General features: G+C 41.8%; 1 protein-coding gene across 3 annotated transcripts in view; it reads left to right on the forward strand.

The window, feature by feature from the left end:
* The window catches only part of PTPRN2 (protein tyrosine phosphatase receptor type N2), a 1019026-nt gene that overhangs the window by 457847 nt on the left and 535447 nt on the right, over positions 1–25732 (forward strand). For all 3 annotated transcript variants that reach the window (XM_074946270.1, XM_074946267.1, XM_074946269.1), the window contains one exon: positions 8045–8131. In XM_074946270.1, coding sequence (XP_074802371.1) covers positions 8045–8131 — 87 coding nt within the window. The remainder of the gene's footprint in view (positions 1–8044; positions 8132–25732) is intronic.

Raw genomic sequence — 25732 nt, forward strand, 5'->3', positions numbered from 1 at the left:
ACTGCCACTACAGCCCCTGTGTAACCAACCGCCCTCCTCCCCAAGTTCCATAGCCTCCTCACCCAGACGCCCAAGAACGCGGTGGGGAGGCCTCCGGCCAACGAGCCACTCCACCACAGAGGATTGCCCAAAAAACAGAAGGCTGGCATTCAATAAATTTTAAAGTTGTAAACTTTTAAAGTGCTGTATGGCATTTTCCTTCCCTCTTCCACCACCCCTCCTGGGCTACCTTGGTAGTCATCCCCCTATTTGTGTGATGAATGAATAAAGAATGCATGAATGTGAAGCAACAATGACTTTATTGCCTCTGCAAGCGGTGATCGAAGGGAGGAGGAGAGGGTGGTTAGCTTACAGGGAAGTAGAGTGAACCAAGGGGCGGGAAGTTTCATCAAGGAGAAACAAACAGATCTTTCACACCATAGCCTGGCCAGTCATGAAACTGGTTTTCAAAGCTTCTCTGATGCATACCGCGCCCTCCTGTGCTCTTCTAACCGCCCTGGTGTCTGGCTGCGCGTAACCAGCAGCCAGGCGATTTGCCTCAACCTCCCACCCCGCCATAAACGTCTCCCCCTTACTCTCACAGATATTGTGGAGCGCACAGCAAGCAGTAATAACAGTGGGAATATTGGTTTCGCTGAGGTCTAAGCGAGTCAGTAAACTGCGCCAGCGCGCCTTTAAACGTCCAAATGCACATTCTACCACCATTCTGCACTTGCTCAGCCTGTAGTTGAACAGCTCCTGACTACTGTCCAGGCTGCCTGTGTACGGCTTCATGAGCCATGGCATTAAGGGGTAGGCTGGGTCCCCAAGGATACATATAGGCATTTCAACATCCCCAACGGTTATTTTCTGGTCTGGGAATAAAGTCCCTTCCTGCAGCTTTTGAAACAGACCAGAGTTCCTGAAGATGCGAGCGTCATGTAGCTTTCCCGGCCATCCCACGTTGATGTTGGTGAAACATCCCTTGTGATCCACCAGAGCTTGCAGCACTATTGAAAAGTACCCCTTGCGGTTTATGTACTCGCCGGCTTGGTGCTCCAGTGCCAAGATAGGGATATGGGTTCCGTCTATGACCCCACCACAGTTAGGGAATCCCATTGCAGCAAAGCCATCCACTGTGACCTGCACATTTCCCAGGGTCACTACCCTTGATATCAGCAGATCTTTGATTGCGTTGGCTACTTGCATCACAGCAGCCCCCACAGTAGATTTGCCCACTCCAAATTGATTCCCGACTGACCGGTAGCTGTCTGGCGTTGCAAGCTTCCACAGGGCTATCGCCACTCGCTTCTCAACTGTGAGGGCTGCTCTCATCTTGGTATTCATGCGCTTCAGGGCAGGGGAAAGCAAGTCACAAAGTTCCATGAAAGTGCCCTTACGCATGCAAAAGTTTCGCAGCCACTGGGAATCGACCCAGACCTGCAACACTATGCGGTCCCACCAGTCTGTGCTTGTTTCCCGAGCCCAGAATCGGCGTTCCACAGCATGAACCTGCCCCATTAGCACCATGATGCATGCATTGGCAGGGCCCATGCTTTGAGAGAAATCTGTGTCCATGTCCTGATCACTCACGCGACCGCGCTGACGTCGCCTCCTCGCCCGGTATCGCTCTGCCAGGTTCTGGTGCTGCATATACTGCTGGATAATGCGTGTGGTGTTTAATGTGCTCCTAATTGCCAAAGTGAGCTGAGCGGCCTCCATGCTTGCCTTAGTACGGCGTCCGCACAGAAAAAAGGCGCAGAACAATTGTCTGCCGTTGCTCTGACGGAGGGAGGGGTGACTGACGACATGGCTTACAGGGTTGGCTTATAGGGAATTAAAATCAACAAAGGGGGTGGCTTTACATCAATGAGTATTTCGGGCAGGACTTCACAGAGGGTTCCAATAAGAAATGGTGCACCTAAGTAATTGTTCTTATTGGAACAAGAAGGTTAGTTTGGCCTCTGATTGACACATGGCTAGATTTACCTCGCTGCACCTTCTCTGTGAGTGACAGCAGCGTGACCTAGAGGGATGAGTCCCCTAGACGGGGGAGGGGAGAAGCAAATGAGTACAAAACAAATCTGGTCTATTTGTTGTTTTGATCCACTCCATCTATGTTTTACATCTTTGGCTGGCAGCAGACGGTGCAGAAGGACTGCAAGCCATCCACATCTCATGGCTGCTCGGCAGAAGATGGTGCAGTAGGACTGCTAGCCATCCTCATCTCTTGCCTGCCTGGCAGAAGATGGTACAGTAGGACTGCTAACAATCTGTGTCGCCTGCTTGCTCACCATAAGATGGTTCAATAGGACTGACTGCAGGACTAAAGAGAATGACCTGGTCAAGTCACTTCTAATGTAGTCCCTGCACCCATGTCTGCCCAGGCGCTCCTGGCTGACGTGGCCAGGAGCACCTCGGACATGACGATGACGGCTACCAATCCTACTGCACCGTCTGCTGCCACAAGGCAGGGGGTTGCTGCTGCTGTGTAGCAATGCAGTACCACGTCTGCCAGTACCCAGCAGACATTCGGTGACGATTATCTGAGCGGCTCCATGCTTGCCGTGGTATGGCGTCTGCACAGGTAACTCAAGAAAAAAGGCGCGAAACGATTGTCTGCTGCTGCTTTCACGGAGGGAGGGAGGGAACGGGGGCCTGACGATATGTACCCAGAACCACCCGCGACAATGTTTTAGCCCCATCAGGCATTGGGATCTCAACCCAGAATTCCAATGGGCAGCGGAGACTGCGGGAACTGTGGGATAGCTACCCACAGTGCAACACTCCGGAAGTCAACGCTTGTCTCGGTACTGTGGAAGCACTCCGCCGAGTTAATTCACTTAATGCACTTAGAGCATTTTCTGTGGGGACACACACACTCGAATATATAAAAACGATTTCTAAAAAACCGACTTCTATAAATTCGACCTAATTTCGTAGTGTAGACATACCCTATCATACAACACTTCTTGTAATACACCCCAGAATAATGTTAGCATTTTTGCAGCTGCATCACATTGTTGACTCATTTTCAATTTGTGATCCACTGTAACTCCCACCTAGCTAGTTATTCCCCAGTTTGTAGTTGTGCATTTGATTGTTACTTCCTAAGTGAAGTACTTTGCACTTGTCTTTATTTAATTTCATCTTGTTGAATTCAGACCAATACTCCAATTTGTCAAGGTTGTTTTGAATTCTAATCCTGTCCTCCAAAGTGTTTTCAACCCCTCCCAGCGTGGTGTCATCTTCAGATTGTATAAACACATTCTCCACTCCATTATTGAAGTCATTAATGAAAATATGGAATAGTACCGAATGCAAGACTCACCCCTGAGGGATTTCACTAGATACATCCTCCTGGTTTGACAGTGAACCATTGAGAATTACTATTTGAGTATAGTCTTTCAACCAGTTGTGCACCCACCTTATAGCAATTTCATCTAGACCACATTTCTCTTGTTTGCTTATGAGAATGTCATGTGGGGAACTGTATCAAAAGCCTTACTGAAGTCAAGCTATATCACATCTACCCCGCCTCCACTAGGCCAGTTACTCTGTCAAAGAAGGAAATTAGGTTGGTTTGGAATGATTTGTTCTGGACAAATCCATGCTGGCTATTCCTTATAATCCTATTATTCTCTCGGTGCTTATAAATGGATTGTTTAATAATTTGTTCCAGTATCTGTCCAGGTATCCAAGTTAGGCTGATTGGTCTATAATTCTCTGAATCCTCTTTGTTCCCCTTTTTAAAGTATTGCCCTTCTCCAGTCCTCTTTCCTTGCACTTCTGTGTGTACTTGCTATTATAGTAAAAATCTACCTCCTGACACCAATCATCCCCCTACATTTAAACCAGCATCTTTGGAAGGAAAGGATCTAATTAACACATAAGCCCTTGAGTCACTATGACAATCTACTTTCGTGGTTATCTGTAAATAATCAGAGTTCTATCCGCTGTCAATCCTTGAAATGTAAGGTGTTTTTTTTTTTATGACTAATCCATGGTATTTTTTTTTCTCGCAGAAGTGCTTATATTCTTTACTTTACTTTTACACAGGAACATCTCTGCCCTTTACATGTAGAAGAACTCTTAAGTTTATATGGTACCCTGAGGTGGTACCTCTGTCTGTGTGACAGGATGTCCCTTGAGCATTTTGGGTTAGGACTGTAGGAATGTGAAGAGAAGCTGAGCAATTCTATCCTAACCAAAGTCTAAATGAGATATCCTGTTATTTAAATAGACATATCCTCGGGGCACTGTAGGCAAAACACGGTAAAATAAATAAATAAAAGTGCTCATTGCAGCCCAGTAGACAATACATAAAACGATGATGATTGATAAAAACTTGCAGGTGAAATCTTTCATTGAAATAAGTAAAAAAAATGAATAAAGTAGGTCCCGGAAAATCTTTCTTTTTCTTTTTTTCCTTCTTGGCCTACATAAAGAAATCACCTTTAAGAGCATTCTTTTTTCCCTCTATCACCGCCTCCTCCTCCTCCAAAGTCTTGAAGTAAAAATGTAGGGCCTGATCCTCTTCTCACTTTACTGCATTGGCTTCACTAGAATTCTTTCTGATTTACACTGGCATAAATGAGCTGACTCATGCTTTTAAAGTTTAATTATATGAACACTGGGGTTTAACAATGTTAAAAAGCACCATTTAATCAAAATCCATAAGAACATAACAACAGCCATACTGGGTCAGACCAAAGGTACATCTAGCCCAGTATCCTGTCTTCTGACAGTGGCCAATGCCAGGTGCCCCAGAGGGAATGAACAGAACAGGTAATTATCGAGTGATCCGTCCCCTGTTGCCCATTCCCAGCTTCTGGCAAACATAGGCTAGAGACACCATCCCTATCCATTCTGGATAATAGCCATTGATGGACCTATCCTCCATGAATTTATCTAGTTCTTTTTTGAACCCTGTTATAGTCTTGGATCTTCATAACATCCTCTGACAAGGAGTTCCACAGGTTGACTGTGCGTTGTGTGAAAAAAGGCTTTCTTTTGTTTGTTTTAAACCTGCTGCCTATTAATTTCATTTGGCGACTCCTAGTGTTATAAGGAGTAAATAACATTTCATTATTTACTTTCTCCACACCAGTCATGATTTTATAGACCTCTATCATATCCCCCCTTAGTTGTCTCTTTTCCAGGCTGAAAAGTCCCGGTTTTATTAATCTCTCCTCATATGGCAGCCGTTCCATACTCCTAATCATTTTTGTTGCCCTTTTCTGAACCTTTTCTTATTCCAATATATCTTTTTTGAGATGGGGTGACTACATCTGCACGCAGTATTCTAGATGTGGATACACCATGGATTTATATAGCGGCAATATGATATTTTCTGTCTCATTATCTATCCCTTCCTTAATGATTCCTAACATTCTGTTTGGTTTTTTGACTGCCGCTGCACATTGAGTGGATGTTTTCAGAGAATGATCCACAATGACTCCAAGATCTCTTTCTTGAGTGGTAACAGCCAATTTAGACCCCATCATTTTATATGTATAGTTGGGATTATGTTTTCCAATGTGCATTACTTTGCATTTATCACCATTGAATTTCATCTGCCATTTTGTTGCCCAGTCACCCAGTTTTGAGAGATCCTTTTGTAGCTCTTTGCAGTCTGCCTGGGACTTAACTATCTTGAGTAGTTTTGTATCATCTGCAAATTTTGCCATCTCACTGTTTACCCCTTTTTCCAGATCATTTATGACTATGTTGAATAGGACTGGGCCCAGTACAAACACCTGGGGGACACCACTGTTTACCTCTCTCCATTCTGAAAACTGACCATTTATTCCTACCCTTTGTTTCCTATCTTTTAACCAGTTACCAAGCCATGAGAGCACTTTCCCTCTTATCCCATGACAGCTCACTTTGCTTAAGAGCTTTTGGTGAGGGACATTGTCAAAGGCTTTCTGAAAATCTAAGTACATTATATCCACTGTATCCCCCTTGTCCACATGCTTGTTGACCCCCTCAGAGAATTCTAGTAGATTGGTGAGGCATGATTTTCCTTTACAAAAACCATGTTGACTCTTCCCCAACAAATTAAGTTCATCTATGTGTCTGACAGTTTTGTTGTTTACTATAGTTTCAACCAATCTGCCTGGTACTGAAGACAGGCTTACTGGCCTGTAATTGCTGGGATCACCTCTGGAGCCCTTTTAAAAATTGGCGTGACATTAGCTATCCTTCAGTCATTTGGTACAGAAGCTGATTTAAATGATAGGTTACAGACTACAGTTAGTAGTTCTGCAATTTTGTATTTGAGTTCCTTCAGAACTCTTGGGTGAATACCATCTGGTCCTGGTGACTTATTACTGTTTAGTTTATCAATTTGTTCTACAACCTCCTCTAATGACACCTCAATCTGAGACAGTTCCTCAGATTTGTCACCTAAAAAGAATGGCTCAGGTTTGGGACTCTCCCTCACATCCTCAGCCATGAAGACCGATGCAAAGAATTCATTTATTTTCTCCACAATGGCCTTATTGTCCTTGAATGCTCCTTTAGCATCTCGATCGTCCACTGGCCCCATTGGTTGTTTAGCAGGCTTCCTGCTTCTGATGTACTTAACAAATTTTTTGCTCTTACTTTTTGAGTTTTTGGCTAGCTGTTCTTCAAATTCTTTTTTGGCCTTCCTAATTATATTTTTACATTTAGTTTGCCAGAATTTATGCTCCTTCTATTTTCCTCACTAGGATTTAACTTCCACTTTTTAAAGGATGCCTTTTTGCCTCTCACTGATTCTTTTACTTTGTTGTTTAGCCACTGTGGCACTTTTTTTGTTATCATCTATGTTTTTTAATTTGGGGTATAAATTTAAGTTGAGCGTCTATTATGGTGTCTTTAAAAAGTTTCCATGCAGCTTGTAGGGATTTCACTTTTGGCGCTGTACCTTTTAAATTTCTGTTTAACTAACCTCCTCGTTTTTGTGTAGTTCCCCTTTCCGAAATTAAATTGAATGTTACAGTGTTGGGCTGCTGTGGTGTTTTTCCCGCCAGAGGGATGTTAAATTTAGTTACCATATATTATGGTCACTATTACCAAGCAGTCCAGCTATATTCACCTCTTGGACCATATTCTGTGCTCCACTTAGGACTAAATCAAGAATTGCCTCTTCTCTTGTGGGTTCCAAGATTAGCTGCTCCAAGAAGCAGTCATTTAAGGTGTCAAGAAACTTTTAAGCCCCCATCCAGATAGGTCTGAAAATGTTGTATCTGTTGGAGTTACTGAACATTGCTGTCAATCACAGATAGAAAATGTAATGTTTGCAATACATCTTTAGAGTTATAAGAGAGCCTAAAAAACTCTTAACTAATAACCTGAAACTTTTTATAAATGAACATTTTGCATGTAGCTAAATGCTTTCTTAAATGATAACACTGCATATGTGATATGCTTGATTGCAACTTGTTTTCTAAATTAAAAAATGTAAATGTGGCATTGAGAAAATCTAAAAAGATTGAAGGCAGGTTATGTCAGCAGCAGACGCACACCAAAGTGTCTTCCATCTATCTAATCAGCCTCTCCTCCTCTGTGTGCCTATCTCCATTGTTTACTTTCAAATCCATAATATTTTTGCATCCTTTCCCTGGGTCAGGATTCATTAAAAAAAACTAATGAATTTAAAAATATGCTTTTCCCTTGTCCATTTGATACAGAGCCCTGCAATTTGACTTTGTTGTTTGTTTCCATCCTTGTCTCGCCAATCCTTTTCACTCTTTCTTTCTTTTTACTTTATTACATTTTTTATTGAGGCTTGAGATGAAACGGTCACTGCATCATGGGCCCATTACACTTCCTAACAATTCCATTTACACCTTATTGTTTGTCTTATTGCTGGAAAATTCAGGTGATTCATCATGCCTGAAGAAGCACCTGATCCCAATTCCCTTGATATCACAATCGCTATGTGACAGGAATACTGTAAGCAGTAATTTTCAGACCCTGACAGGCCAAGGTGATAACTCTTTGGGGACTTTTTGCCTCTCAAGTATTGATGAGTTCCATTTTCATAATGCTGCATTTTCTTTTTTCCTTTCAACAGCCCGCTGAATGTGGAAAAGGGTTTGGAGTTAATAAAGGATGTGGCAGATCTCCTGAAGCTGCAGATGAGTGACTTTGACGATGTCAAGTATGTATATGGTGCTCATCCCTTCTATTTTATATGTTTTTTCATTGTTATTCTTTAATATATATTTTCTTAAGGGAATACCTAAATTTTTATCATCAAAATTCATCACGGGGGGTGGGGGGTGGAGAGAGAGAGAGAGAAAGAGAAGAATATCCTGGCATTGTTTGCCAAGTTTTGTGTACAGTTAGCAATAGCCTACTTAATAAAAATGATCTGATGCAGTCCAAAAGATCTCCATAGTACCACTAGTATAAGGTAAAAGGGAAAATTATAATCTTCAGAGTGCTGTATAAACATTAACTAACTTCACCATAACTATATAAGTATTGTAAGGGGTATTATACTCAATTTCATAGAAGGGGAGGTGTAGTGTCTGAGGTAGAGTAGAACTCAGGGGTTTCTGACTTTGAGTTTTGTGCTTGGAACACTAGATTATGTCTCCTTCAGGGGTCCAGCCTTGTTTAAACATTGTTTTACTTTTCTGCGTTTCACACTGACTAATTACATGCATGTTCATCTGGTAAATTGGACAGGTAGTGACCTGACAGATCTGGTACAACGAAGATATTGCTTAAATTTTCTAAGGTGGAAATGTTTGCACAGGAACTATAGCTCCTCCATGAGAGAAAGTTTAAAAAAATAGAACTCAACAGAATTTAATAGAGAGCTAATAAGGACATAAAGGTTAGTGCATGGGAGGGTTTGGCAGCTTTCAGAGAAATTCTGACATGGGAGACGATATTTGGGAGTTTTTTGATAGTCTCTTTAATTCTTCTGCCAGGTGTTGTCGGCAGCAGAAATGGCCAGGTTTAATTTTCTAGAAGTTTCCTTAAAGACTTAACTAACACTGGCTTAAGCCCCCACCCAGAAATCTGGGAACCTACATAAACCACCCTGGCTGCCCCTTATGGGCAGTTCTTGCAAGTGCTGAGTCCAGAGGTTATAACAAAGAGAACTTTGGAGGTGTAGAAGGGGAGGTAGACAACACAATGAGTTGGTAAAACCACCAAGTAACAAATTATATGATGTAAGACTCCCACCTGCCAGGATGTCTTAAAAGTAGTACTCACCTTGGTCCTTCTTTGGCCATTATGAGTGACTAATGTGTTCTGGCCACTTCCTACCACCTCAGCTCCCTGCTCACAGTTAGCTAACCTAGACTGGAGAACTCCAAGGACTCTATCTAACAGGTTGCTGCTGCCTGGGCAGCTCTGGGGGCTCCTCTCCCTAACTCAGCTGGAGTGATTTCAGCTTTAATTGCTGGGTAGGGAGGCCCACACCAGAGTCCCGTGGATAGACTGCTGCTCTGTCTATGGTTTCAGTCCAAGCTGCCTACCTCTTCCACTGCTCTGTGCCATCCATCACCTCAGAGGTGCTACTGCCATTGCTGCTCTGCATCATCTGTTGCCACCAAGCTGCCACTACCTTGAAGCTGCCTAGACTATGCGCTGTTCAGCAGTCTCAGCTCAACTCTCAGGATGAGATCAGTGGTGTCTGGGACACTTGACAGAGTCCTCACCGGCAGAGAAGCACTTCCAGCAGCTGTTAGGAGCCTTTTCCCTCTCTTTCTCCCTTACCTCTGTCCGTGCTCCCTTACTCAACTTCGCCTGACCACAATCTCGGTCAGGATGACCTCAGGCACATTCAGTATCTTGTCCTTGTATTTCCCAACAAAGTCAATTGCATTTAATTGCTCCTAAAGGCAAAACTAAACTGCATTTTATTCAGAGTGCGCCACGCCATCACATAATATGCAAATGAAGCCTGACCCATTCAGTCAATTCTCCTTGCCCTCTAACTGATGCTGGCAGAGATCTCCCTCGCCAGTGAAGCCCCTTCCTATCTGCAGATCTTAAGTTGCTGTGGGCCGTTCTTCTCCCATTTCACCAACAGATGACAATATTGAGCTCCCTTCTCTCTAAAGCTTCAGGCCACAGGCTTTACATCTGGAAGGATATGGTAGGTGCTTATTTGTAGTGGGACTCAGGGACTGACTGCTTTTAGCCCCTTAATTGTGTTGCTGCTCTGCGGTACCCTCCTCAATCTTTCCTGCAGTTGCCCTCACTCTGTCTATATGTGATGGTGCCAGTAAATGTCATTAGTTTTCCAGTGCTATACCTTTGACTTACAGGAGGTAAATGTAGCTCAATGGCCAGCTAATTTACCCTACATCACCATATATCTCGTTTGATCACTGTGGTTATTCTAGCACATGCCAAGAGAAGGATTCATAGCTTCCAAGGCTAGAAGGGAGCATTGCGATTATCTAGTTTGACCTCCAGTATAACAAAGGCCATAGAACTTCCCCCAAAATAATTCTTTTGAATCAAGAGCATATCTTTAAAAAATATTCGATCTTGATCTAAAAATTGCCAGTGGTGGAGAATCCCACCTATGGTTCCTATGGTTAATTGCCCTCACTCGCGAAAATGTATGCCTCCTTTCCAGTCCGAATTGATTTAGTTTCAACTTCCAGCCATTGGATCATTTTATATCTTTTTCTGCTAGATTGAAGAGCCCATTATTAAATATTTGTTGTCCATATAGATACTTACAGAGTGTGGTCAAGTCGCCCCTTAACCTTTTTTTTTTTAAGCTAAATAGTTCGAGCTCCTTGAGTCTATAATTATAAGGCATGATTTTTAATCTTTTATCATGTTCATGGCTCTTCTCTGAACCCTTTCCAATTTATCAACATCCTTCTTCAATTGTGGGCACAAGAACTGGTTACAGCATTCCAGCAGTGGTCACACTTTGCCAAATACAGAGGTAAAATCCATTCTCTACTCCTACTAAAGATTCCCCTGTTTATGCGTCCCATGATTGCATTAGCTCTGTTGGCCAGAGAGTCACATTAGCAGCTCATGTTCAGCCCCAATCAGGAGCTTCATGGGCTGGGTTCTTCGTGAGCTAGAGCTTCGTGAGCCCTCTTCTCCTCTGGTTGAGGTAAGCTGCGGTGTGTTGCCCATGGTCTGAGCGCTTCCTGTGGAGTTCTGGGCCTGGGTTTGATGCTTGCGCCCATTCCCCCTCTCCCCAGGCAGTTAGCAACTTTTTAAAAGAATGAAGTATGTAACTGGGTGGGGAAACCATTCAGTAAGTCTGAGGTCAGTTGAAGGAGATAGAAACAAAGAGGAAGTAGGAAGGAGCTTGACATATTTGGCTAATTCAGAGGCTGACGTGGCAACACAACATGTGAATAAGACTAGGAAATGCAATTCTCTCTCTCTCTTCTCCCTCCCCAATATACTATATGGTATGATGGTGACAGCACTATTTCTTGTGTCGGAGATCCTTAAACTTTTTGTCAACTTTTTTAGGCAAACATAAGTTTTACTAATGAAAACTACAGGGTTAATTTCAAAGACCATGCAAAAGCAGCAAGTTTAATAAGAATTATTTCTGAGACGTGCACCATAGCAAATTTAAACAATCAATTCTTCTAAGGAACCCATAATCTAGAACTCTCAATTGTTTCATGTGCATTTTTCTGCGATGTAGTAATTTTGAAAGGATTATTTCACAGAGGCGATCTTATTGTTTTGTGGTCAGTTTTGCCGCTGAATATTTATAGTATGTGCCTATATTTTAGCTTTTCCCACTGTTCTGGAATTTGGTTGAGTGAACAGTTGCCTTTGCAGCCTATTCCCATGTTATTTCTTGTTTAGTTGATTCAGGGTGGTAATCAGCTTATCTTATCTTCTCTCTTTCACCAACATGGCAATTTTAACTGATGACCTGGGATCCTCAGTATAGCCTCAGCTTGGCTCCTAGAGTGCACAATTCACTGCAACACTTGTTTTGTTTTCAAGTTACATTGACATAAACTTTGCTCTCCCTGTGAAGCGGATGAGTGGGGATTTATTTGGAGAATACATAATCAGAAATGTTTCAACATTGCAAAAAGGATCCAACATGTTAGCTGTCACTTTCAGATACAGCCTGAATTTTTATGGAAGTACTAGTTATGCTTAATATGTTTTGTTAATGGTTATGTCGCTGTCAGATAAATTCCATTATTTCTTATTACATCATTAGAGACCATTAAAATGATATTAACATGCTGATGTAATTATGCAAGCAGACGTAAAATGACTATAGTTATGATTTTAAAATCTAATTATGGGTGTCCACAGCCTCTGGTGATTGATTGTTGGACTGGTGTAGTATGGATTGGAGTCAGGTGGGTGGTAATACCAGGAGGCATGGCATAAAAAAAAGGGGGTATGGGGGATGGATTCCACCACAATGTGAACTGTAGCGATGACCTTTCTCCTGGAATTACAGTTCTTCAGCCATCATCAACTGAACTTATAGAAAAGGAATCTTATCAAAGAAAATCCAAATACAATTTTTAAAAAATGTAAAACCTAATAGGTCAGCTGAGAGTGTAAAGCAGGGGTGGATGTAGCCTCCCAGTTCAATGGGTGCATTATACTAAACTGCCTACGGGGCATTGACCACCCACAGCAACATCCTCTGCCTTGGCATTGCAACCCTAATACTGTCCTGGGGAAGAGGGGCAGCTCCCAGCATGGGGAGAGGGATGCTGAAGAGCAAGCCTGCCATTCACTTGCCCTGCAGTGGTAGCTCCTGTCCCATGGAGCTGAGCCTGGTTTCCTGCTCTGGGGGTTGTTGATCTGGTGCATGGGGTCACAGTGCCACTCAAGCTTGTCTGCGGGGATGATTTCTGTGGGTGCAGTTGAACCCATGAGCCCATGCTAAAGCTGCCCCTGGTGTAATAGGAAGGACAGTCTGATTCTGTGATTTGAGCCATTGGATTATCACAAACACCGTCTTCCTGGATTCTTCTGACATAGACAGTGTGATTTATCTGTGCCTATTTATTCAGCATTCTTACATTTGAGATAATACCAAAGAAGCGGCTGAGGGGATTTCCTGCCACTAAACCACTGGATGCCCTTAAATGTTAAGGAAATAAAAGGGGATGACCATGTCTATGCATCTCATATAATAACACTCTAGACCAGGGGTTGTGTAACATTTTCATGATATGGGCCACATGTTAAGAGTGAGATTATCTGGTGGATACCATATCTTCCACTGGTGATTGAACATCATCCCTATGGCAGCTGAAGAAATTGCTTATATAAAAAAGTAACAGTAGGAAATTTTAGCTGTCTTTAAATTCTATAGAAAAAAGCTATTCATAATATCTTTTTCTTCTTCATTTTATTTCTCTTTACCGTCATTTATGTCCTTCTCTTTAAAGATTTCTTGCCACCTGGTCTTTTTGTTCGCCTGGATGTTCTTCTCTTTTGCTTTGTCCTCCTCTCCCTTTGCACATCCTTCCATGATTCCATACCATTGTTGTTTCCCAGTGTTCCTAAACCCTGTTCTGGAGGTATCACCTCTCTTAGGTGAGTTGGTAGTTTAGGTTTCATGCTTCCTGAATCTTGTTCTCTCTTAGAGTATCAAGTGTGCCCGTTTTTGGCATTTTGTTTTGTGACATCATAACTGGGAATAAAACTCAAACCTCCCAAAGGTAGGACACCGAATGAGTATCTATCCAGATTCTTCTACCTTGCCCAACACTCTAGTGTTTGAGTACAACCATAATAGCCAATACCAATACTAGTCTATAGAAGTATAACCATAGAATTCTGGGGAGGAATACGTGACTTTAATACAGTTTAAATTCTGATATTCATGGATTTTAAAGACTGAAAAGGTCATTTTGATAATGTAATCTGACCTCCTTGCATTGTGCCAAATAACTTGTGGTTGACTTGTATGTATATATTCCGGGCCAAAAATCTATATTAAAAGAACATTATTTAGATTGCAAAGTCAAGCACTCAAAAGTTAGGACATGCTGGAATTAACATTGCCAGTGCAACCTTCTGTCCTCTTGTGCATATATATTATGATATAGGCTTTACTTACATGACCACATACTGTTTTTACAAGAGGACTTCTGACTCGTTCTGTGTCCAGGATGGATGGTGCCCAATTAAGAAGCAGCTATTCAGTATTTTGTTTTTTCCTCATTGTTCAATATGTGGCCTTAGGCCTTATTTACAAGATTATTCAAAGCCTGCTATGAAGACAAAATTATTAATTTCCTCATGGGCTTTTCTGTGATACTCAGCATTACAGTATCTGAGTGCTTCACAAATATTAATTCATTGATCTTCACAAAGTCCCTGTGAGGTGAGGGGTATTATTATCCTCATTGAACAGATGGGGAGCTGAGTCACAGAGAAATCAAGGTCAAAAGTATCCACTAATTTTGAGTGTCCAGTTTGACACATCTAGGACCTGATTGAGTACTTAGCATTTTATAGCACTTTGTATATTCAAAGCATTGGTCTGATTGACTGTAAGTGCTCAGTTTGTCTGCAAATCAAGCCCCGGAGTCTTCAGCTGGGCACCCAGAAAATAAGGAACACAATTAGTGGCCATCCCTGAAAAGTTTGGTAACTTGCCTAGCATCACATAGGAACTCAGTGGCAGAGGCAGGGACAGAATCCAGTTCCCCAGGGGAGCAATCAACTGTCTTAATTGTGAGACCTTGCTTTCTCCTCCTGCTGTCCCCCGCCTCATTCACTACGCAGCTGAAACAAATGAGAGACCAGGTGAGTGATGTAATATCTTTTATTGGCAGCTTCTCTTGGAGCAAGAGACAAGCTTTTGAGCTACACAGAGCTCTTCTTCAGTGCAATACAACAAATGAGACAGGCATCTATAGACAACAGTCTCTTTTACTATACAACCCTGCTTCATTCCCAGAGTTGGTCCATTCTGTGCACTGAATGAAGCAGAGATCTTGTGGAAAAAATAAGTGATCACATAATTAAAAACAATGTTATGATATCTTTGCACAAGGGGGTCAAATGAAGGTTGTGCAGGCAACTTCCATTCTTACATTTCCTAATTCTGAGTACTTGACTTTACAATCTTAATAATGTTATTTTAATGTATTATTGTGTGTTATTTTAAACAGGCAAACTAAAAACCCCCAGAAATTTCATTGTCTCTCTTCACATTGATACCCACGTGGTTCATCAACAGGGTTGGATCCTTTAGATCCACCACACAGACCTCTGCCGGTCGAGCTAATGGACTAGCTGATAGCAATAGTAGGTTGCCATCCTCTTTGTGGACCAGCACGAGATGGGAATGAGATACACATTTTGCCGATGGGTTTGCTTATTGACAGAAGAATAGTGAGATTCAGGAATCCTGAATTCCATTCTAGGCTCTGGAGTGGTGTATGGTCAAGTGGGCAGAGACTTTTCTCTGTGTCCATTTCCCTCAAGCTTGATGCATTCTGCCATGTCCCTGTCCAAGTTCTGTCTCGTCCCCACCCTACGCTCCTTGTCTACCCAGTCACAGTCTCTACTACTCAGGCTTATGGTCTAAGTTCCAGGCTCCTTGCCCAGCCTATTCTCCCACCCCAGGCTCGCTGAGTCCTATTCTTCCTTCCCACCCCACAACAATGAGTCTCTTAGGTTGCAAAACACCTGGTCTCCGGGCCAGCTACTCTGAGTTCCACTGTCTAGGCCCCTTGTCTAATCTGTCTCTTCTTCCCATTGTCTCCTATTTCCAGTCTCCCCCACAGGCTCCTGAGCCAGTCTCAGTCTCCCTCCCCACTCCCTCTTTGTCCCAGTCTCTTCACCTAGTCCCAGTTCTCTTCCCATACCCCTTGTTAGATCTGTCTCTCTTCCCCATTTGCCCCCATTCCTTCATTCTGGTGAGCACTAGGAGCTGTGAGAGGCTTGAGCATGTGCAGACTGCAGTTTTTCAAAGGCTTGTAATTTGGCTAAATTTGGATGGATTTTCATGTGGACAGCAAAGGCACATTCCAAATACAAAAGGCCACCCTCTGCCAAATTTCAAGTCCCTGCTACAAAGCAATGAGGGTGATAGAATATTTTAAAGAAAAGGTCTTAAGAATTTTTTAACACAGTCTAAACAGTGTATTTTTTCCTGTCCTTGTTATTGCAAACGGCTTAACTGTTTTGGCAGAAATTAATTAAATAAATAAATTGGTCTGTGTCACACAACTGGCATGTAAAATTTCAGCCCAGACTTAAAGTTTGGTAAAGATATAAGCAACTGAAAACAGGGTGTTATAATGAAAGTGCCAGGCAACCTTAATGACAGACAGCGCTAACAGCTCCACCTATAATGAATGTGTATGTTGGCAGTTGTGTACTAATCAGACTAACATACAGATTTGGTTCATTGTTTTGTCTTGTTCTCTTGCTAACACTTGAAAAACCCAATCAGCCATTTAATCATATTCACTCATCCAGAACCTAAATACTGGAGACCAGTGCTTCGTGGTTTCACTTCATCATGCTGATAGATTATGACGTGTGATACATGTATGCTGTACATATGAGCATCTCAGGAAATTATTGGTAACTTGAGAGACAAGATAGTGTTAAGCTGGTTTATTTAACCCAGTGTGCAGATTTGAAGGGCAGTAACAGGGATGGTGATACTCTGGAACAGATAAATTTTCTATGATACACAATACTTTTGGGATCACATCTAGGCACTGACTTGTGTGGCCTCTCTTCTGAACAGCAATCAAAGGGAGCCTTTCTCTGTGATGCAGCATGCTGAGCCTCTTCTCCAACGTGTGTTCATCTACAGTGGGTACATCTATAAAGTTTATCCTATTTTGACAGATTTTACTAGTTTGAGAGAGATTCCCATATTGTACAATGTACATACTGTACTTTGAGGCATCCCAGACCATTTCACTTAGTGAGTTCTGTGTTTGACCTCTATAATACTGGCTCTTTTTTAAAGGTGTTTTTTTTTAAATAAAGCAGCTAAAACAAAACACAGCAAAACAAATCCTTATGAAAAGCTATAGAGAATAGAGTAAAAGCCGTAGAAATTACCTATATCTCCTAAGTCACAAAAACTGATAACATTTCTGTTATCTGTGATGTTTAGTTTTACTTAAGAGGAGTTTTCAAATATTGTGTTTATGAACATAAATATTGTGAACTGTCTTTTCTCTTTGGGCATATCTCATGTTGTTATAGTGTTTGTGCATATTACTGATAGATTGAATCGATATTTCCATGATAACAATTGCATTCATTTGTACATAACTTAAACACATTTTTCATTTTCCACTGATAACTTGCCAGACTTGGTCTCAGCACAGAGGTGAGGTACATTTTTTTTTTCAAAGCTTGGGGAACATTTCCTCTGCTTTTCTTTTCATGTAATAAGCAAGCCAACAAACTAAAGTACATTCTGTATAATCCTGTTAGAAATGCTGTATGTGTGAATAATGCATAAATGATGGAACTAGTTTTGTTCAAATGTGACTTCTGTGGATTTCAATGAGTCTTAAAATCGGACCATTTGAAGACTGTACATACTGTGCTGTAACTCACCATACACAAGCTTTTTATAAGAAATTCCATTTGTTTTCTATTATTTGACTATATTATACCATATTATTTGACAATTCGTTTATTATACAAAGAAATCAGGCATAAGCACAAGGAAACAAAATTAGGGCTGAATTTTCAACTTTATCTGTGATTTGAGCAAGGGAGTGATTTCTCAACCTTAATGCTTCATTGATCTTGAGCTTTTTATTTCCCCCCCCATGAAATAATATAGTTTTTGTTTATTACCTGATAGATTTGCATAGAACCAAGACCGTTTTGCAGCCTTCACTATAACTATAGCGAAAGATATAATAGGAATATGTGGAAATAATTAGGAGGATTCTGATCTGCAGCATTTAATAAATGCTGGGTGACAAAGCAAAAAGCCATAACATTCAGGGAGACTCTTCAGTTATGTCTACACAGCAGCTGGGAGTGCGCTTCTCACCATGGAGAGACAGACATGCGCTAGCCGTACTTGAGCAAGCATGTTAAAAATAGCAGCGTGGCTGCAGCAGCATGGATGGCAGCTCAGGCTAGCCACCCAAATACAAACCTGCCCAACCCCCTCTGTACATACTTGGGTGTCTAGTGCAAGCTGTTGCATATGCCACCATGGCCACTCTGCTATTTTTAGTATGCTAGCTCAAGGAGAGCTAGTATATATCCGTCTACCAACACCAGAAAGCAATCTCCCAGCTGCTGTGTAGATCTACCCTTACAAGTAAAAATGGGCTAAGTTCTAAGAATCATAGAAATGAAGGGTTGGAAGGGACCTTTAGAAGTCATCTAATCCATCCCCCAGTGCTGAGGCAGAACCAGGTAAACCTAAACGATCCCTGACAGGTATTTGTCAAACCTGTTCTTAGAAACCTCCAGTGGTGGGGATTCTACAGCTTTCCTGGGAATCCTATCCCAGAATTTAATTACCCTTATAATTAGAAAGTTTTTCCTAATATCTAACCTAAATGTCCCTTGCTGCAGATTAAGCCCATTACTTCTTGTCCTACCATCAGTGACCATAGAGAACAATTGATCACAGTCCTCCGTATAACAGACCTAACATATATGAAGACTGTTATCAGCTCCCCCCTCAGTCTTCTTTTCTCAAGATTCAACATGCCCTGTTTTTTAACCTCTCCTCACAGGTCAGGTTTTTTAAACCTTTTATCATTTCTGTTGCTCTCCTTTGGACTCTTTCCAGTTATTCTACATCTTTCTTAAAGTGTAGCACCCAGAATTGGACACACTACTCCAGCTGACGCCTTACCAGTGCTGAGTAGAGCGGGATAATTACTTCCTGTATTTTACATATGACACTTCAATTAATAAACCCCAGAATGATATTACCCTCTTTTGCAACTGCATCGTATTTTTGACTCATATTCAATCTGATAATTGCTAATGGTTCTAAGATTGCTTCAGCTAGTTCCTTAAGCACCCTAGGATGACTTTTATCAGGCCCTGCCGACTTGAATACATCTAATTTATCTAAATATTCTTTAACCTGATCTTTCCCTATTTTGGCTTACATTCCTCCCCCTTGTTAATAGTAATTGTGTTGAGCATCTTGTCACCATTTAAGTGAAGACTGAAGCAAAATAGACATTAAACACCTCAGCCTTCTTGATGTTCAGTTGATAGTTCTCCTTCCCTGCTAAGTAGAGAACCTGTGTTTTTCTTGCTTCTAATGTATTTAAATAGCCTCTTCTTATTGATTTTTATGTCCCTTGCTAGTGTAACTCATTATGTGTCTTAGCCTTTGTGATTTTGTCCCTACATGCATGTGCTATTCTTCCATACTTCTCCTTTACAATTTGGCCATGTTTCCACTTTTTGTATGATTCTCTTTTGATTTTCAGGTCATTAGAGGGCTTCTGTTGGAGTGATAATGGTGTCTTCCTGTTCTTCCTATCTTTTCTTTGTATTAAAATAATCTGAAGTTGTGCCTTTAATATTGTCTCTGTGAGAAACTACCAGTCCTCCTGAACTCCTTTGTTCTTTAGATTTTCTTCCCATGGGACCCACCAGTCTACCAGTCTATCTACCAGTTCTCTGAGTTTCTTAAAGTCTGTTTTTTTGAAATTCATCATGCTTAGTCTGCTGCTCTCACTTCTTTCTTTCCTTAGAATCATGAAATCTATCAGTTCGTGATCACTTTCACCCCCAATTGACTTCTGTCTTCAGATTCACAACCAGTATCTTACTGTTAGTCAGAGTCAAGTCTAAAATGTAAAATCCCCAATTACAGCAGGTCTTGTGCTTTGGATATTGTGTTATTTATTCTAGAAATGCCTCATCTACCTCCTTTTCCTGATTTCGTATTCTAGAATAGACCTCTATGATGATATAATACATATTTTCCCCATTTTATCTTTAGCCAGACACTTTCAACTAGTTTCATCTCTTTCTGGACCTCAGATCAAGTGCATATATTATTGGTGTATAATGCAGCACCTCCTTTCTTTTTTCATTGCCTGTCATTCCTGAACAAGCTGTACCCCTCTCTACCAATATTTAAGTCATGAGATTTATCTCACCAAATTTCTGTGGTGCCAATTAAATCATAATCCGTTTTATGTGCTAATACCTCCAGCTCTTCCTGTTTGTTCCTCATACTCCTTGCATTTGTGTATAGATATCTAAGATGTTGAGCAGATTTACCCACTGAATTCCCTCTTGTTGCTCATATGACTGATGGATGATCAAGGTACTAAAGGAGCACTTTAGGGAAGACAAAGCTGTTTCAGATAAGCTCAATGGATTATTTGCATCAGTCTTCACTGCAGAGGATGTGAGCGAGATTCTGATATCATAACCATTCTGTTTAGATAAAAATTTGAGGAACTGTCCCAGATTGAGGTGTCAATAGAGGAGGTTTTGGAAGTAATTGATACATTTAACAGTAATAAGTCACCAGGACCAGATGGTATTAACCCCAGTATTTTGAAAAAACTTACATATGAAATTACAGAACTACTAACTGCAGTATGTTTCTATCACTATCACTTAAATCAACCTTTGTACCAGGTGACCAGGAGGTAGCTAATATAACCCAGTTTTTTTTTAAAAAAAGGCTCCAGAGGCAATCATGGCAATTACAGGCCAATAAGCTGAACTACAGTACCAGGCAAAACTGGTTGAAACTATAGTAAAGAAGAGAATTACCAGACAGATAAATGAACACGATTTGTAGGGGAACCATCAACACAGCTTTTTTGAAGGAAAATCATGCCTCACAAATCTAGTAGAATTCAGCAAGCAGATGGACAAGGGTGATCCAGTTGATATTGTGTACCTGGACTTTCAGAATGTCTTTGACAAGGTCCCATACCAAAGGCTCTTAAGGAATAATAAGCAGTCATGGGATTAGAGGGAAGGTCCTCTCATGAGCAACAAAATGGCAGATGAAAATTAATGTCGACAAATGCAAAGTATTGTACTTTGGAAAAAATAATCTTAACTATCCATACAAAATTATGGGTCCAAATTAGCTGTTATCACTCAGGAAAGAGATTTTGGAGTCATCATGGATAGTGTTCTGAAAACATCTGCTCAATGTGCAGCAGCAGTCAAAAAAGCTAACAGAATGTTAGGAACCGTTAGGAAAGGAATAGATAATAAGACAAAAATGATCATAATGCCTCTATATAAATCCATGGTATGCCCAAACCTTGAATTCTGTGTGGCTCTGGTTGCCTCATCTCAAAGAAGATATATTAGAATTGTAGAAGGTATTAGGGTTATGGCACAGCTTCTGTATGGGGAAAGATTAAAAACACTTGGACTATTCATCTTAGAAAAGAAAGGGGATATGATAGAAGTCTATAAAATCATTTATGGTATGGAGAAAGTAAATAAGAAAGTGTTATGTACCCCTTCACATAACACATGAAGCAGGGGTTACTCAATTAAATTAATAGGCAGTTGGTTTAAAACAAACATAAGGAAGTACTTCTTATGTACTTATGTCCACAGAATGCAGTCAACCAGTGAACTCATTGCCAGATGATGCTGTGAAGGCCAAAAGTATAACTGGGCTCAAAATAGAATTAGTTAAGTTCATGGAGGTTCAGTCCATCAATGGCAATTAGCCAAGGAGGTCAGGGACACAACCCCATGCTCCGGGGATCCCTGACTGCCAGAAGCTGGGACTAGACTCAAGATTTTCCCAGTTTTGTTCATTCCCTCTGAAGCATTTGGCATGGGCTACTGTTGGAAGAAGCGATACTAGGCTAGATGGACCATTGGTCTTACCCAGTATGGCCATTCTTATATTCTTATGACCCTGTTGTAATTTTTCATGCTTCCCCCGCAACATCTAGTGTCTCCTAATGTCACTGTTTCTTATGCTTATCTGTGGGCGTTTGTCGCCTTACCCTCCTTACATCTAGTTTAAAGCCCTCCTCACAAGACTGAGGGGTCAGTGTGTGAAGATGCTGTTCTCCTTTATGGCCAGGTAGACCCAATCATTTCCTAGGAGACCTTTTCCTGGAACAGCATCCCATGGTTGAGGAAGCTGAAGCCCTTCCATCGATACCATCTGCAAAGCCATGCATTCATCTGCAGGATGCGTGTGTCCCTGTCTGGGCCCTTACCCTCAACCAGGAGGATGAATGAGAACACAACCTGTGCTTCTGATCTTTCACCCTCACTCCCAGAGTCCTGTAGTTACTGCTGATTTGCTCAGGATCATTCCTGGCAGTGTCATTAGTGTATAGGAGGATGAGCCGCATGGGGTAGTGGTCAGAGGGAAGAATGAGCCTTGGAAACCTTTCAGTAATGTCTCAGAAGTGGGCTCCAGGCAGGCAGCACAGCTCCTCAAACATCATGTCAGGTCAGCAGATGGATGCCTCTATCCCCCAGAGAAAGGGAGTCACTAATCACCACTATCCTCTACCTTCTCATCTTGGGTGCAGTGGCCATGAGTCTCCCTGTTGTGGGGACAGATAGCTCGTCCTCCTCAGCCATTGGAGTCTAGTCCTTACCTCCTGTTGCCAGTCCAACGTGCTGGTTCTTGCCTGCAATGGATGGGGGACCTGGAGGTGGGAGTGGAGCACTCTCTACTGCTCGAGGTGGCCAGCAGCCAGCCTGCTCCCTGTAGAGAAGCCAGTTCTCCTTCATCCTCTGGTGCCAATATAGATTAGCACCGTAGTGTCCAGGAAGTGGATCTCTTGTGTGGAATATTTCCAACACACCTCTGAACAACATACTAATCCACAGAGACCTTCCTACCAACACTACAAAAAGAAGGATTCTAGGTGGACTCCTCCTGAAGGTCGAAACAACAGACTGGACTTCTACATAGAGTGCTTCCGCTGACGTGCACGGGCTGAAATTGTGGAAAAGCAGCATCACTTGCCCCATAACCTCAGCCGTGCAGAACACAATGCCATCCACAGCCTCAGAAACAACTCTGACATCATAATCAAAAAGGCTGACAAAGGAGGTGCTGTCGTCATCATGAATAGGTTGGAATATGAACAAGAGGCTGCTAGGCAGCTCTCCAACACCACTTTCTACAAGCCATTACCCTCTGATCCCACTGAGGGTTACCAAAAGAAACTACAGCATTTGCTCAAGAAACTCCCTGAAAAAGCACAAGAACAAATCCGCACAGACACACCCCTGGAACCCTGACCTGGGGTATTCTATCTTCTACCCAAGATCCATAAACCTGGAAATCCTGGACCCCCCATCATCTCAGGCATTGGCACCCTAACAGCAGGATTGTCTGGCTAAATAGACTCCCTCCTCAGGCCCTACGCTACCTGCACTCCCAGCTATCTTCGAGACACCACTGACTTCCTGAGGAAACTACAATCCATCGGTGATCTTCCTGAAAACACCATCCTGGCCACTATGGATGTAGAAGCCCTCTACACCAACATTCCACACAAAGATGGACTGCAAGCCGTCAGGAACAGTACCCCTGATAATGTCACGGCAAACCTGGTGGCTGAACTTCGTGACTTTGTCCTCACCCATAACTATTTCACATTTGGGGACAATGTATACCTTCAAATCAGCGGCACTGCTATGGGTACCCGCATGGCCCCACAGTATGCCAACATTTTTATGGCTGACTTAGAACAACACTTCCTCAGCTCTCGTCCCCTAATACCCCTACTCTACTTGCACTATATTGATGACATCTTCATCATCTGGAGCCATGGAAAAGAAGCCCTTGAGGAATTCCACCATGATTTCAATAATTTCCATCCCACCATCAACCTCAGCCTGGACCAGTCCACACAAGAGATCCACTTCCTGGACACTATGGTGCTAATAAGCGATGGTCACATAAACACCACCCTATACCGGCAACCTACTGACTGCTATTCCTACCTACATGCCTCCAGCTTTCACCCAGACCACACCACACGATCCGTTGTCTACAGCCAAGCTCCACGATACAACCGCATTTGCTCCAACTCCTCAGACAGAGACAAACACCTACAACATCTCTATCAAGCATTCTTACAACTACGGTACCCACCTGCTGAAGTGAAGAAACAAATTGACAGAGCCAGAAGAGTACCCAGAAGTCACCTACTACAGGACAGGCCCAACAAAGAAAATAACAGAAGGCCACTAGCCATCACCTTCAGCCCCCAACTAAAACCTCTCGAACGCATCATCAAGGATCTACAACCTATCCTGAAGGACGACCCATCACTCTCACAAATCTTGGGAGACAGGCCAGTCCTTGCTTACAGACAGCCCCCAAACCTGAAGCAAATACTCACCAGCAACCACATACCACACAAAAGAACCACTAACCCAGGAACCTATCCTTGCAACAAAGCCCGTTGCCAACTGTGTCCACATATCAATTCAGGGGACACCATCATAGGGCCTAATCACATCAGCCACACTATCAGAGGCTCGTTCACCTGCACATCTACCAATGTGATATATGCCATCATGTGCCAGCAGTGCCTCTCTGCCATGTACATTGGTCAAACTGGACAGTCTCTACGTAAAAGAATAAATGGACACAAATCAGATATCAAGAATTATAACATTCAAAAACCAGTCAGAGAACACTTCAACCTCTTTGGTCACTCAATTACAGACCTAAAAGTGGCAATATTACAACAAAAAGACTTCAAAAACAGACTCCAACGAGAGACTGCTGAAGAGGAATTAATTTGCAAACTGGATACAATTAACTTAGGCTTGAATAGAGACTGGGAGTGTATGGGTCATTACACAAAGTAAAACTATTTCCCCATGTTTATTTCCCCCCCACCCTACTCCCCCCCCCACTGTTCCTCAGACATTCTTGTTAACTGCTGGAAATGGCCCACCTTGATTATCACTACAAAAGGTTTTCTCTCACCCCCCCGCCCCCGCTGGTATTAGCTCATCTTAAGTGATCACTCTCCTTACAGTGTGTATGATAACACCCATTTTTTCATGTTCTGTGTGTATATAAATCTCCTCACTGTATTTTCCACTGAATGCATCCGATGAAGTGAGCTGTAGTTCACGAAAGCTTATGCTCAAATAAATTTGTTAGTCTCTAAGGTGCCACAAGTCCTCCTTTTCTTTTTGCGAATACAGACTAACATGGCTGCTACTCTGAAACTAAGTGTAAGCTTTCTCAGATTCATCCTCACTCCTTTCTTTTTTTAACTTCAGATTTTTTTCTTGTCTCTTTTCCTCTCTGTCCCATTCTCTGTAATGAGAGGATCATCATATATGGGTTTGGTGAAGTTAAGGTTAATAACTAGAGCTGTGTGAAACAGATTTTTTGGTTGGCTGGCCAAACCAAATTTTTTTTTTTAAAGATCTTGTTTCAGGTTGAGTGGAAATGAAACTTAAAATAAAATGTCATGAACCAAAAAAGTAAAAAAAATAAAATAGAAATTGATTTGGGTCAAATGAAACATTTTGTTTAGTTTTGGAGAGGTTTTTTTTATCTTTTCTTTAAATAAAATTTAGATAAAATTCAAAACAAAAAGTTGGTTTTAATCGAAAAATTGAAACATTGTTTTGAGAATATTAAAATGAAGCATTATGTTTTTTTGACCAAAACAATTCTCCAAATCTGGAATTTTTCAGCAGCAAAAAAAGTTTTGTCTGAAAAATTTCATTGAGTTGTAGTTATAAGTGAGTTTATGAAGATGAATCGTACTCAGTTCATTGATACAGCCTTTCACATCCATTTTACAGATGGGTACACTGAAGCTCAGAGAAGTTTAAATGA

Source organism: Natator depressus, chromosome 2 (assembly GCF_965152275.1).
Source record: "Natator depressus isolate rNatDep1 chromosome 2, rNatDep2.hap1, whole genome shotgun sequence".
Lineage (NCBI taxonomy): Eukaryota > Metazoa > Chordata > Testudines > Cheloniidae > Natator > Natator depressus.